This window comes from Aotus nancymaae, unplaced genomic scaffold (assembly GCF_030222135.1).
Source record: "Aotus nancymaae isolate 86718 unplaced genomic scaffold, 86718_ANA_hifiasm-v0.15.2.pri h1tg000008l, whole genome shotgun sequence".
NCBI classification, from domain to species: Eukaryota; Metazoa; Chordata; class Mammalia; order Primates; family Aotidae; genus Aotus; species Aotus nancymaae.
The window spans coordinates 6,472,451-6,488,098 of NW_026988419.1; the positions used below are offsets into that span (position 1 = coordinate 6,472,451).

The 15,648-nt window shown below is 39.9% G+C and overlaps 1 protein-coding gene across 6 annotated transcripts in view; it reads left to right on the plus strand.

Moving 5' to 3' along the window:
- Positions 1-11,236, plus strand: part of SLC19A3 (solute carrier family 19 member 3) — a 26,469-nt gene extending 15,233 nt beyond the window's left edge. For all 6 annotated transcript variants that reach the window (XM_021666371.2, XM_021666364.2, XM_021666359.2 and 3 more), the window contains 4 exons: positions 578-1,406; positions 3,647-3,839; positions 9,115-9,256; positions 9,858-11,236. In XM_021666371.2, the coding sequence (XP_021522046.2) occupies positions 578-1,406; positions 3,647-3,839; positions 9,115-9,256; positions 9,858-10,034 (1,341 nt within the window). In that variant the 3' untranslated portion in view covers positions 10,035-11,236. The remainder of the gene's footprint in view (positions 1-577; positions 1,407-3,646; positions 3,840-9,114; positions 9,257-9,857) is intronic.
- Positions 11,237-15,648: the final 4,412 nt, after the last annotated feature.

The window sequence follows — 15,648 nt, forward strand, 5'->3', positions numbered from 1 at the left end:
ACTTTTTTTTTTTTTGAGACAGAGCTTCACTCTTGTTGTCCAGGCTGGAGTGCAATGGTGCAATCTTGGCCCACCACAACCTCCGCCTCCTGGGTTCAAGCAATTCTCCTGTCTCAGCCTCCAATAGTAGCTGGGATTACAGGCATCTGCCACCATGCCCAGCTAATTTTTTTGTATTTTTTATTAGAGACAGGGTTTCACCATGTTGACCAGGTGAGTCTTGAACTCCTGACCTCAGGTGATCCATCTGCCTCAGCCTCCCAAAGTGCTGGGATTACAGGCATGAGCCACCACACCCGGCCTGTACATACTATGGAAACTTAATATATAATTCTGATTGCACACTAAGGCAATATATTCTTCTACTGGGATATATCTAAGTGTATAAATTGGTTGGTTTTTACCAATGAGAAAGGAGACTATCTTTTCTTAGTGATTTCCTTGAAAATCGGTTTTCTCATTATATTTCTCCATAATGCAAATAATTTCCAATTGGATGCAGAATTTGAGGTACAAACCACAGGTACCTCAGTAAAATACTTGTACTTCATGGTCATGCAATTTACCAACATTGCAGATAACAAATGAGATCTTCCCCGTTTGGACATACTCCTACCTGGTGCTGCTGCTGCCTGTGTTTGTCCTCACCGATTACGTCCGCTACAAGCCGGTCATCATCTTGCAAGGCATTAGCTTCATCATTACCTGGCTGCTGCTCTTGTTTGGCCACGGAGTGAAGGCCATGCAGGTTGTAGAGTTCTTCTACGGAATAGTCACCGCCGCCGAGGTGGCCTACTATGCCTACATATACAGCGCGGTCAGCCCTGAGCACTACCAGAGAGTGAGCGGCTACTGCAGGAGCATCACGCTGGTCGCCTACACAGCAGGGTCCGTGCTGGCCCAACTCTTGGTATCCCTGGCGAACCTGTCGTACTTTTACCTCAACGTCATATCCTTGGCCTCTGTCTCCGTAGCCTTCATTTGCTCACTTTTCCTACCAATGCCCAAGAAGAGCATGTTTTTTCATGCAAAACCCAGCAAAGAAATAAAGAAGTCATCAAGCATGAGTGCAGTATTAGAGGAAACTTATGAAGGTGAAGCACCAGGCTGTGAAGAGCAGAAACCCACATCAGAAACACCCAGCACCTCAGGGAAGCCGAAGGACTGCCAGCCAAACAGCCTGAAACCAAGCAATGTGACTTTGGAAGTTTTCGTGCAGTGGTTCCAAGATCTGAAGGAGTGCTACTCCTCAAAACGTCTTTTGTATTGGTCTCTGTGGTGGGCTTTCGCTACAGCAGGTTTTAACCAGGTCGTGAACTATGTTCAAATCCTATGGGATTACAAGGCACCGTCCCAACTTTCTTCCATTTATAATGGGGCAGTAGAAGCTATTGCAACCTTTGGAGGTAAGCAAATGCCACTTTCTCTTCCTTTGTTGACTTTACCACCTTAAGCCCATTTCTCAAGGTACTGAACTTCATGGCAGCAAATTAGCTCTGTTCAGAAGGCAGAATAACTGTTTTCAATCAAGAATGAAAGTCACTGGAAAAATAAGAATACCATGACTTTCTATCGTGTTGTAGTTACAAAAGGTAACTCTTAGAAGCTCAGGGCTTAGCACCAGACCATGAAATTCTAGTTGTATCCCTAAGATTCCAATTCATCATTAGCACGAGGGTTAACAGCATGCCCTGTTCTTTTAGCATTATTTTTAATATCAAAATATATAAATATATGAGTGTACGCTTTTATTATTTTAGAAAACAAATTAAGGATTCCAAATTCTCACTGAGAGTCTTGTTAACACAGGATTTGAACTAGCTAGCATGCACCTATAATAATTGTAGGCTATACACCAGCAACTTTCAAAAGCAGCTTTCTCATGATATTTAAATGAGGAGTGGAAGAGTTGTGTAAGTCAGGATTTTAATATCAGAGGGAAATCTCTTTTTGAAGTTTAATCTACAATAAATATTTATTTCCTAGTAAATGGAAGGTTAAATGTCAAATGAGACTTTGAAGATATTTTTAGGAAGTGAGAATTTGCCCCACCCTCATTTACAAAAAGTTTTAGAAAAAATTCATGTCACCTTCATTGTACTATTACGTCCCTTTTGGAAAGCTTCAATTTAACTCCTGAAAACCAGGACTGTGCCAGAATCGCTTTGCTGAAATTACTGCTCCCACGTTCCAAATTTGTCGGGGGAAGATATATATATATTTTTTTCTTTGTAGTCATGATCATATGTGGGAAAGCTAATAAAATGTTAGTGTAGTAATTTGAAATCTAAATACCTTTTTTGAAATTTATTTATTTATTTATTTTAGACAGAGTCTTGCTTTGTCACTTAGGCTGGAGTGCAGTGGCATGATCTCAGCTCATTGCAACCTCTGCCTCCTGGGTTCAAGCAATTCTCCTGCCTCAGTCTCCCAAATAGTTGGGATTACAGGTGCTCTCCACCACTGATTTTTGTATTTTTGTAGAGACAAGGTTTCACCATGTTGACCAGGCTAGTCTCTAGCTCCTGCCCTCAGGTGATCCTCCCACTTCGGCCTCCCAAAGTGCTGGGATTACAGGAGTGTGCCACTGTGCTCTGCCCTAAATATCTTTTATTTTTGTTAAAGAGAACAGCACGTACTAACCCTAATTACTGTCAATTATTCAATTTCTTGAACTCTGTAAGTCAATATAGATGTTTTCACCCAAAGCTTCTCAAGTAAATTAGGTCAGATGTTGAAGACTTTACGGTGGAGATTGGAAATATGACTAAGATTACTTTTTTTTTTTTTTTTTTTTTTTTTGAGACAAAGTTTTGCTCTTGTTGCCCAGGCTGGAGTACAATGGCATGATCTCGGCTTACCACAACCTCCAGCCTCCTGGGTTCAAGCTATTCTCCTGCGTCAGCACCCCCAAGTAGCTGCGATTACAGGCATGTGCCACCACACCCATATATATATATATATAAAATACCATATATATATATATATATTTTGTATTTTTAGTAGAGACGGGGTTTCTCCATGTTGGTCAGGCCGGTCTCAAACACCCAACCAGGTGATCCTCCTGCCCGGACCTCCCAAAGTGCTGGGATTACAGGCATGAACCACCATGCCTGGCCTAAGATTACTAAAGATTAAAAATAAAGACTAAAACTTGGTGGAGCAAGGAAAAAAGAGTAAAACTATCATTGCAACACATCTGGTACTCATCACTGAAAAAGACAACAAAACTGAGAAAAGAAAGGCAAATAGGCCAGGTGTATTCCCAGAGAACTTATCTCATCTTTTTCCATTCCCGTACGTTGTTTTGAGTGACTAGGTTAATGTATCATTCCTCCCCACACCTCTGTGGTTAGGAATCTTTCTTGCCCCTCTGCAGAGTACAGTGCCTGGTATGTAGTTGACACATACCACAGTTAAAAGTGTGATCACTAAATGGCCAAAAGAATAGCAAGTGAAAAGAAAAGCCAAAAGAAAACATGGTCGAGGAAAGGATAGATTCGCATTCAGGTCCACCACACAATTTTGTGAAAGCAATATATTCATCTTTTAGAATTACCCGAGACCTGGGTTTTTAAGAGAGGGTGTTGATACTTCTTGCATGCAAAGTCATTATATTTGATTGTTTTCAGTGTTTCTTTTACAGGGGCTGTGACTGCCTTTGCAGTGGGTTTTGTGAAAGTCAACTGGGACCTTCTGGGAGAGCTGGCTCTGGCGGTCTTCTCAGTTGTCAATGCCGGTTCTCTATTGCTCATGCATTACACAGCCAACATCTGGGCATGCTATGCTGGCTATTTGATATTCAAGTCAAGCTACATGCTTCTTATAACCATAGCAGTGTAAGTTTTACCAACCACTCCTAAAACTGAACAGTATTCCTCTCTCTTCTGTCTTCCTGAACTTGCTCTAAGAATTTCAGAAGGATTTAAGTCAATTGCAATATTAAATGTTGACTACTTTATAATAAATTAGACACAACTAAGCCAGCTTTTCATTTAACTATTTGCTCTCTGAACATTGCTACAACATACATTTAGTCATCAAGGTAAAAAAGCTCTGTAGGTTTATAAACCAAAAGCAATGATACATTGTCAGGTTTTTCTTTTTATTTTGTTTTGTTTGAGACATTCTCTTGCTCAGTTGCCCAGGCTGGAGTGCAGTGGTGTGATCATGGCTCAACGAAGCCTTAACTTCCCAGGCTCAGGTGAGTCTCCAGCCTCAACCTCCTGAGTAGCTGTGACAACAAGCATGTGCCGTCACGCCTAGCTAATTTTTTGTATTTTGTAGAGATGAGGTTTCATCATGTTGCTCAGGGTGGTCTCAGACTCCTGCACTCAAGTGATCCACCTGCCTTGGCCTCCCAAAGTGCTGGAATTACAGATGTGAGCCACCACATCCAGGACCATTGTCAGGTTTTGATTTATTTCTAGCAGTTTTCCACATAAGGTGTCACGTCATCTGCTTTTAAATAGTTAGGTCTAGATTTCATCCCTATTTTCATTTGGTTACTTGTGAAATTCTAGGCACAGACTTTTGTGACACAAAAGATTCTCAGGAAAGTTATTTAAAAGTTGGATAAAAACAAGTAGATGCAAAGATGACAAGGAATCTTTAGCTGCAGTCATATATGGAATCGAGTAGTTTTTCTTTCTTTCTGAGACACGGTCTCACCCAGGCAGGAGTGCAGACACAATCATAGCGCACCACAACCTTGATCTCCTGAGCTCAAGCGGTCCTCCCACCTCAGCCTCCGAGTAGCTGAGACTACCGGTGCACACCACCATGCCTAGCTAATTTTTTTTAAATTTTCATTTTTGTAGAGACAGAGTGTCACTATGTTGCCCAGGTTGGTCTCAAACTCCCGAGCTCAAATAATCCACTGGCCTCAGCCTCTGAAAGTGGTAGGATTATAGGTGTGAGCCACTATGCCAGGTCTAGTTTTTAATCATTTTGTAAAAATGATTTCTGAGATTTAGAGTTTCCCATTATTTTTGCTTCTATTTTCTCTTTAAGAAAATGATTTAAAAACCATCTTGTTTCATATGTAAGTACAGCTAAAGCTGACTGCAGAAAATATGCTTTGCTATTAACCAAAACAGGTGAGAAACATTTGAATTTGAAATTGCATGAAAGAAGTGGAGACAAAAGCTTCATCAAGTTTTGCTTTTAATTTGTGAAAAAAATGTTTTATAAACAATTCACAACACAGAAATATGAGCACTCCAAAAAAAATCATCTGACAAAGGAAAAAAAAATTAGTTGGTATGTTTATTTTCTTCACGGAAGTGTCTCAGATTAATAAATCAGAATCATGTATCTTGGGTTGGTTTTTTTTAATGTGAGGATTTCGTTAAAGTAGGATTATGTCATTTCTTTGCATTAAAAAAAATATTAATGGCTGGGCATGGTGGCTCACGCCTGTAATTCCGGCACTTTGGGAAGCCAAGGCAGGTGAATCAGCTGATGTCAGGAGTTCGAGACCAGCCTGGCCAACATGATGAAACCTCATATCTACTAAAAATATAAAAATTATCTGGGCACGGTGGTGAGTGCCTGTAATCCCAGTTACTGGGGAGGCCGAGGCAAGAGAATCACTTGAACTCGGGAAGTGGAGGTGCACATTCTCAACAGCATTTATTGTCTTTTGGATAAAAGCCATCTTAATTGAAGTGAGAATATCTCATTGTAGTTTTGATTTACATTTCTCTAATCAATGACGTTGAGCACCTTTTGATATACCTGTTTGGCATTTGTATGTCTTTAAAGATACATCTATTCTTTTGCTCATTTTTAATCTGATTATTAGATTTTTTTTTTTCCCTATAAAGTCGTTTGAACTTCTTAGACATTCTGGTTTTTAATCCCTTGTCATATAGGTAGTTTGCAGTTTTCCATTCTGTAGGTTGCCTGTTTCCCTGGCTGTGCAGGAGCTTTTTAACTTGATGTGATCCCATTTGTCCATTTTTGCTTTGGTTGCCTGTGTTTGTGGGATACTCAATAAATCTTTGCCCACTCTAATGTCACAGAGAGTTTCCCCAATGTTTTCTTGTAGTCATTTCATAATTTGAGGTCTTAGATTTAAGTCATTAATCCATTTTGACTAGATTTTGTATATGGTGAGAGATAAAGGTCTACTTTCATTCATTCTTCTTCATATGGATATCCAGTTTTCCCAGCACCATTTATGGAAGAGACTGTCTTTTCCCCAATGTATGTTCCTGGCACCTTTGTTCAAAATGAGTTTACTATAGGTGTGTGGGTTCACTATTGGATTTCTGGGTTCACTCTTCTGTTCCATTGGTCTAAATGTCTGTTTTTATGCCAGAACTATGCTGTTTTGGTTACTATAGCTCTGTAGTATAATTTAAAGTCAGGTAATGTGATTCCTCCAGTTTTGTTTTTTTGTTGTTTTGTTTTGCTTGGGATAACTTTGGCTATTGGGTCTTCTGTGGTTTCATATAAATTTTAGAATTGTTCTTTCTGTTTCTTTGAAGAATATCATTGGCATTTTGATAAGGATTGCATTGAATCTGTAGATTGCTTTGGATAGTATGGGAATTTTAACAATATTGATTCCTCCAGTCCATGAATATGGAGTATCTTTCAATTTGTGTGTGTGTGCTCTCTTCAATTTCTTGTATCAGTGTTTTACAGTTTTCATTGTAAAGATCTTTTGCTTCTTTAGTTAATTCTTAGGTATTTTATTTTATCTGTAGCCATTGTAAACAGGATTACTTTCTTGATTTCTTTTTCAGATTGTTCTCTGTTTGCATATAGAAATGTTACTGAGTTTTGTATGTTGATTTTATGTCCTGCAAATATATTGATCTTATTTATCCATTCTAACAGTTTATTGGTAAGAGTCTTTACGTTTTCCTAAATGTAAGATCATATCATCTGCAAACGAGGATAATTTGACTTCAACCTTTCCAATGTGGATACCCTTTATTTCTTTCTCTTGTCTGATGGCTCTAGATAAGACTTCCAGTGCTATGTTGAATAGTGGTGTAAAAGTGGACATCCTTGTCATGTTCCAAGTCTTAGAGAGTAAAGCATTTTAGTTTTTTCCCATTCAGTCTGATACTATCTATGGGTATGTCATATATGGCTTTTATTATGTGGAGTATGTTCCTTCTATACCCAGTTGTTTTTTAGGGCATTTATCATGAAGGGATGTTGAACTGTGTCAAATTTTTCTTTAGCATCAATTGAATGATCATAGTTTCTGTCCTTCTTTCTGTTGATGTGATGTATCACATTGACTGATTTGCATACGTTAAATGATCCTTGCATCCCTGGGATAAATCCCACTTAGTCATGATAGATGATCTTTCTAATGTATTATTGAATTCAATTTGCTAGTATTTTGTTGAGGATTTTTGCATCAATATTCTTCAGAGATTGACCTGTAGTTGTTTTTCGTTTTTTGTTTTTAATGTGTCTTTGGTTTTGGTGTTAGGGTAGAATGAGTTTGGAAGCATTCTCTCCTCTGTTTTTCAGAATAGTACACTTTTATAGAATTCAGCAGTGAAGCCATTGGGTCCTGGGCTTTTCTTTAGTGGGAGACTTTTTATTATGACTTCAGTCTCATTACTTGTGATTGGTCTGGTCAGGTTTTGGATCTCTTCATGGTTCAATCTGGGTAGGTTGTTTGTATCTAGGAGTTTATCCATCTCTTCTAGATTTTCCCATTTATTGCATACACTTGCTCATAGTAGCCACTGATGATCCTTTGAATTTCTACAGTATTGGTTGTAATGTCTCCTTTTACATCTCTAGTTTTATTTATTTGGGTCTTCTTTCTTTTTCCTAGTCTGGCTAAAGGTTTGTCAATTTTATCTTTTTAAAAACTCAACTCGTTTCATTGACCTTTTGTATTGTTTTCTCAATTTCAATTTCATTTATTTCTGCTCTGATGTTTATTATTTCTTTTCTTCTACTAATTTTAGGTTAGGTTTACCCTTGCTTTTCTAGTTCTTTAAGATGCATCGCTAGGTTATTTACTTGAGGCTTTTCTTCTTCTTTTTTTTGAGACAGAACTTCACTGTGTTGCCCAGGCTGGAGTGATGGAGTGAACTATTGTGATCTCTACTCATTACAACCTCTGCCTCCTGTGCTCAAGTGATCCTCCTGCCTCAGACTCCTGAGAAGCTGGGACCCCAGCATGCACCATGACAGCTGGCTAATTTTTTGTATTTTTGGTAGAGATGGGGTTTCACCATGTTGCCCAGGCTGGTCTAGAACCCCAGAGCGCAAGTGATTCATCTGCCTCAGCCTCGCAGAGTGCTGGAATTACGTGCATGGGCCACCACACCCAGCCTCTCTTCTTTTTTATGTAGGCACTTGTAGCTATAAACTTCCCTCTTAGTACTGCTTTCACTGTGTCCTATAGGTTTTGGCATGTTGTGTTTCCATTATCATTTGTTTCAAGAAATTTTTCAGTTTCTCTCAATTTCTTCATTGACCCACTGGTCATTCGGGGCATATTGTTTAATTTCCATATGTTTCTATAGTTTCCAAAATTCCTCTTGTTGTTGATTTCTAGTTTTATTCTATTGTGGTCAGAGACGATCTTTGATATTAATTATTTCCAATTTTTGAATGTTTTAAGAGTTGTTTTGTGATCTAACATGTCTGTTTAGTTTGTTTGGTGAGAACATGTTTTCCCGGATGATCTTGATGCTTATGGATGTTCATCAGTGTCAGAGTATTGAAGAGTTGTGTTTATCGTAGTCTTTGCTGTCTGGGCTTTTTTGTACCTGTCCTCCTTGGGAAGGCTTTCCAAGTATTCAGAAGGAATTGGGTGTTGTGATCTAAATCGTATCTACACTAGGGAGCACCCCAAGCCCAGTAACACTGTGGTTCTAGAAGACTCAGAGGTACTGCTTTGGTGGTCTTGGATAAGATCCAGAAGAATTCTCTGGATTACCAGACAGAGACACTTGTTCTTTTCCCTTACTTTCTCCCAGACAATCTCTCACTCTATCTTTGCTGGACTAGCTGGAGCTGGAGGTGGGTGGCACAAATACCCCTGTGGCCACTAATTTCTATTTTTTAAGACTTCTACCCATGTATATTATTATTATTAAAATGCTTATTTATGTTTACTGATAGATTTCAAATTGCAGTTAATCTGAGTGTGGAACGCTATGCCCTGGTATTTGGAATCAATACCTTTATTGCCTTGGTGATTCAGACCATCATGACTGTGATTGTAGTAGATCAGAGAGGGCTCAACTTGCCAATCAGCATTCAGGTAAGCTGTAATACTTCTGTTTTCAACTAGGTAACCTCAAAGATTTCTCAACCTTACAACAAGCAATATTTAAATTTCTGAATTCCTTGGTTAAGCAAACTTTTAAAAATATATACAATTCCTTAATTATCATATTATAACACACCAAGTAGGTTTTAAGCAATAATTACATCTAAGACAACATTTACCTGGATAAGGCAGGTAAAAAGTAACCTCAGTGCTTAAATTTATTCTTAGAGACATTGACTGTAGCATTGCACTGGCCTCGAAACAAAGACATAGAGATAGATCAGTGAGATTTAGCGGTTTTCTATTTTGTTTTGTTTTGTTTTGTTTTTTACTACTGATGACAGTGGCTATGATTTTAACCCAAGCAACCTGCTCTGAAGCCAAGACTCTTAGTCACTGTATTGCTTACATTTTCTTACTTGATCTTGATTTCTTACTTGATAGGAGAGTATTGTTTAACCTAAATGATCCATATTTAAAAACCTGGGTCTCAGTTACCCCATAATCCAAGCAAGCCAACAGTATCATGACATATCATCATTGACATAGATGGGCATATTTTATATGTGGCTAATTATTTGTTTTTCTCCAGTTTTTAGTATATGGGAGCTATTTTGCAGTAATTGCTGGAATTTTCTTAATGAGAAGCATGTATATTATCTACTCAACCAAATGCCAGAAGGATCTACAGAGCCCGGCTCCAAATGAGAAACCAGACGGGTCACACCCAGAGGAAGAGAGTAATATCATCATGTCAATAAAACTCTAACCTCATTGCATCAACTGCAGCAGTAGCTTTCTAAGTTATGCAGTAATAAGGAAGGATTTGAGATGGGTGGCATATGTTTTGCCATAACTTGACATGCTTTGCAAATCTGGATCCCAATGGACCTTTCAAAACCGCAACAAAACTTCAGTTTTAGATGAGTTCTCCATGTGCCCAATTTTACTGGATGCAATTGACAGGACCCATCATCACAATTAAACAACCCATATTGGGGACCTCCTGTGACTAGTAGCAACTGGAAAATTCTGGGTTTTATCACTTGTAAGGACATGCAGATGGCATGGAAACAAACCACGAGAAAACTCCAGCCATCCTAGAGGTGATATTCATCATTTGTGAGGAGAAATACTAGCTGGACTGATCCTCTTGCTTGGCTGAAATACTTGTTTGATTTTACCAAAGAAGTCAACACCTGGGACATTTTTGACACACGAGCCGTTTTCTTTCCTCTTCTAATAAGTATATTCTGTTTAAGTTACAGTTCTCTAAGAGAATTACAAGGTTTGTCCCACTTCTAAGGGCTTCTCTTCAACTCTGATAACCGCGTTATTCACAAGTTATACTTTGATAGTGTTATCACTAAATTTTTTAATGATTATTTTTCATTTTGTGTTCTGAGTTTTGCTGTTGAAAGTCTACCTCAAGCATAGCTCCAGATCCTCTTGTGTATTTTCAGAATGACACTCAGGTCACTTCTCAGTGGCCTGGGAGAGGCAGTGAGCCTTCTCTCCACCTTGATCCTATAGAGGTGTTAATGCATCTATGGGCCAGGTGTGGTGGCTCACTCCTGTAATCCCAGCAATTTGGGAGGCCAAGGTGAGAGTTTTGCTTGAGGCCAGAGGTTCAAGACCAGCCTGGGCAACACAGTGAGACCTGACTCTACTAAAAAATTAAACCATTAGCTGGGCAGCATGGTGTGTGCCTGTAGCCCAGCTACTTTGGAGGCCATGGTGGGAGGAAGGCTTGAGCACAGCCATCAGAGGCTGCAGTGAGCTATGATTGTACCACTGACCTCCAGCCTGGGGAACAGAGTAAGACTCCCATCAACCCCCGCCCCCGACAAAAAAAAGAGCACCTGTGTGATGTCTGTCTAAAACAGGAAAACTTAAAGGAGGTTTCTAGAAGTACTAGAAATGAGAAAACACGGATGGAAAGAGTGCGTAGAATAAAACACCTGATTTTTTTTCTTTTCTTTTTTTTTTTTTTGAGACAGAGTCTCACTTTCTCACCCAGTCTGGAATGCAGTGGTGTGATCTTGGCTCACTGCAAACTCCACCTTCTGGGTTCAAGGCATTCCCCTGCCTCAGCCTCCCAAGTAGCTGGGACTATGGGTATGCACCACCACGCCAGGCTAACTTTTGTGTTCTTAGTAGAGATGGGGTTTCACCTTGTTGGCCAGACTGGTCTCGAACTCCTGACCTCAGGTGATCCGCCCATCTCTGCCTTCCAAAGTGTTGGGATTACAGGTGTGAGCCACCTCACCTACTCTATTATCCTTCTTTTTAAACTTATTATACTGGAGGTGTTAGATATCACAATTAGACAAGCAAGAAAAATCAGAAGTCAAAAATTGGAAAGGAGGCAAGGTGCAGTGGCTCACACCTGTAATCTCAACACTTTGGGAGGCTGAGGTGGACAGATCACATGAGGCTAGGAGTTGGAGGCAAGCCTGGGCAACATGGTGAAAATCCATATGTACTGAAAATATGAAAATTATCCAGGTGTGTCGTATGCCTGTGATTACAGCTACTAGATGGCTGACACACAAGAATCACTTGAACTTGGGAGGCAGAAGTTGCAGTGAGCTGAGATTGTGCCACTTCGCTCCAGCCTGAGTGAGACCTGTCTCCAAAAACAAAACAAAATAAAAAAAAGGCCAGGTGTGGTGGCTCACGCCTGTAATCCCAGAACTTTGGTGGGGGCTAAGGCAGGCAAATCATTTGAGGTCAGGAGTTCAAGACCAGCCTGGCCAACATGGTGAAACCCCTTCTCTACTAAAAACACAAAAGATCAGCTGGGCATGATGGTGAGCATCTGTAATCTAATCCCAGCTACTTGGGAGACCGAGACAGGAGAATTGCTTGAACCCTGGATGCAGAGGTTGCAGTGAACCAAGATCTCACCACTGCACTCCAGCCTGGGCAACAAAGTGAGACTCCATTTCAAAAACAAAAAAAATTAACCCACAAGTCTTTGGAGATTTTAGACTATGATAAAGGTAGCATCTCATAAAAGGTGGGAAAACATAGACTAATAAGATAGAAACAATTTGGTGGGGGGAGAACATAATGTGGACTCAAACATGCTATAATAACTATCAAACTACAAAAGTACTAGAGAAAAACATGTAAGAATTATTTTATAGCCTCAAAGCTTTTTAAAGCAAAAAAAATCCTAGAGGTCATAAAAGAAAAAATGTCAGTAGCAGGAGGCAGGATAATTGCTTGAACCCATGAGGCAGGATAATTGCTTGAACCCAGGTTACAGTGAGCAGAGATTGCACCATTGCACTCCACCAGCCTGGGCGACAGAGTGATGCTCCATTTCAAGGAAAAAACAAAAAAAACAAAAAAACTAAACTTATGTATGAAAGAACAAACACAGCAAAGCCAAAAGACAAATGATCATCTGGGAGAAATACTGCAACTCACATCAGTACCACAAACTACTTTTTGTAATTTGTAAAGAAACAATACAAATTGGTTAAAAAAAGAAGAGATATCAACAGCCTAATAGAAAAATGAGCAAAGGACATGAACAGGGAATTCAGAGAAAGGAAAATACTAGTCATTTAGAGATGTAAAATATGCTTCAATTTACTCATAGAGCAAATTAAAACTACACAGATATGCCATTTTTCACCTATCAGACTGGAAAATATTCCAAAAGTGTAACAATACACTGTTCTCCAGAAGCAGGTTACCATATGTTAACGTCAAAGCAGTCTCAAAGATTGTTGGTGGGAGTGTAATTCATTTCATTGCTATGAAGGAAAATCTGTCATTCTCAAAATTGCAAATATATGCACCTTTAAACGTATCCATTTCTCCTCTGGAAACATATGTACACTACCTGCATGCCTGCGAATTGACTTCTAGAGAAGGTCTTTCATTACAGTATTGTTTCTAAGAACACAGAATTGGAAACAATTTAAATTTCAATGAAAGGGGACAAAAATGCATTATGATTCATTCACATATTGACCTGTAACAAAATTAACTGCTAAAACATGAGGAAGATCTTTAAATAGTGACACAGAACTCCAGGAGCTCTACTATCAAGTGGAAAAAGGTCCAGCACCAAAGTAGTAATGAATGCAGCAATTCAGCATTTGTATAAAAAGGAGAAAAAGATTTGTATTGCCTTATGTATGCATATAACTTACCTAAAAAGACAAATGAGGCCGGGCACAGTGGCTCACACCTGTAATCCTATCACTTTGGGAGGCTGAGTCAGGTGGATTGCTTGCACTCAGGATTTCAAGACCAGCCTGGGCAACATGGTGAAACCCTGTCTCTAGAAAAAATACAAAAATTAGCCAGGCACAGTGGCTCACACCTGTACTCTCAGCTCCTTGAGGGGCTGAGAAGGGAGAATTGCTTAAGCCCAGGAGGTGGAGTGAGCTGAGATCATGCCACTGCACTACAGCTTGGGTGACAGAGTAAGACCCTGTCACAAATAAATAAATAATAAACAAACAAACAAATGAAACTAATGCCAGTGATTGCCTGCTGTACAGTAATGGGAAATGGGAGGGAGATATTGCATTCTCATGGCATTTGATGCTTGCACCAAATGAATTAACCAACACTAAATTAAAATACTACTTTTACAAAAAAGCATTTAACCTCTTGGGAAATAAATTCACATTGAAAAATGAGCTGGAGATTTGCTATGCAACCATTATGATGGTTTAATATTTTGGGCAATGTGAATTGATTACTAAATGTGCATTTATAATTAAAGGGAACAAACAACAGAAGAAAGAAATAAGTAGGCCTGGTCGGGAATGGTGGCTTGTGCCTGTAATCCCAGCACTTTGGGAGGCTGCGGTGGGAGGATCACTTGAGCCCAGGAATTCAAGACCACCAAGGGCAACATAGTGAGACCCCATCTCAAAAAAATTAATAATAATAAGTAGACCTGACATTGAAACATTAAATTAAAATTTTCATTTGGTATCTCATTAATGAAATTTTTGTTTTAAATAACGACCCTCATGTAAGTACCAGCCACTTTAGGGTGTCATTTCCTCAATCAGGAAAGAAGCTCATAGGCTATATGAAACTGGTTCAAAGTCAAGCACGCAGGAAATAGTGAAGGTGCAATTTGAATTCAAGTATGTCTGACCACAAAAGTTGTGGTCTTTCTACGATACCATCCTGCTCTATACTCAACACTGGAGAGTACTGTATCCACTCATGAAAGATAAAATCTATCCCCTGGTTCAAGGACTGGTACTGATCAGTGGCCTGTTAGGAACTGGGCCACAGAGCAGGAGGTGAGTGAGCAAAGCTTCATCTGTATTTACAGCTGTTCCCCATCACTCACATTACCACCTGAGTTCCGCCTCCAATCAGATCAGCGGAGGCATTACATTTTCATAGGAGGGGGAACCCTACTGTGAACACTGTGTGCTAGAGATCTAGGTTGCATGCTCCTTATGAGAATCTAATGCCTGATATCTGTCACTGTCTCCCATCACCCCCAGATGGGACTATTTAGCTGCAGGAAAACAAGCTCAGGGCTCCCACCGATTCTACATTATGGTGAGTTGTACAATTATTTCATTATATACTACAATGAAATAGTAATAGAAATACAGTGCACAAAGCCAGGTGTGGTGGCTCATGCCTGTAATCCCAGCACTTTGGGAGGCTGAGGCAGGCAAATCACAGTGCACAAAGCCAGGTGTGGTGGCTCATGCCTGTAATCCCAGCACTTTGGGAGGCTGAGGCAGGCAAATCACTTGAGGTCAGGAGTTTGAGGTCAGTCTGGCCAACATGGTGAAACCCCATCCCTACTAAAAATACAAAAATTATCCTGGCATGATAGCAGGCACCTGTAATCCCAGCTACTCCGGAGGCTGAGGCAGGAGAATTGGTTGAACCTGGGAGGCAGAGGTTGCAGTGAGCCAAGATCGCGCCACTGCACTCCAGCCTGGGAGACAGTGAGACTGTTGGGGACCACTGCTCTAGAGGAGCCCACTAACCAGCACAATTTCAACTTATAGGATTGCAGGGAAATTAAGTGTTGTGAATTGTAAAGTATATTTTAGATTAACTCAGGAGTAGCTAGAAAATATTTTGATCTAAAGAATCTTTGTATTTCAAAAAGTTTCTTACGTAACTGCCTTTTACTAGGCACCATAAAAATCAGTGAGGGTTGGCCAGGTGTGGTGGCTCATGCCTGCAATCCCAGCACTTTGGGAGGCGAAGGCAGCAGGGTTGCATGAGGCCAGGAGGTCAAGACCAGCCTGGGCAACATAGTGAGACCATGTCTCTACAAAAAAAACTTTTTAAAAAATTTGCTGGGGGTGGTGATATGCATCTGTAGTCTTCGCTACTCAGGAGGCTGAGGCGGGAGGATCATCTAA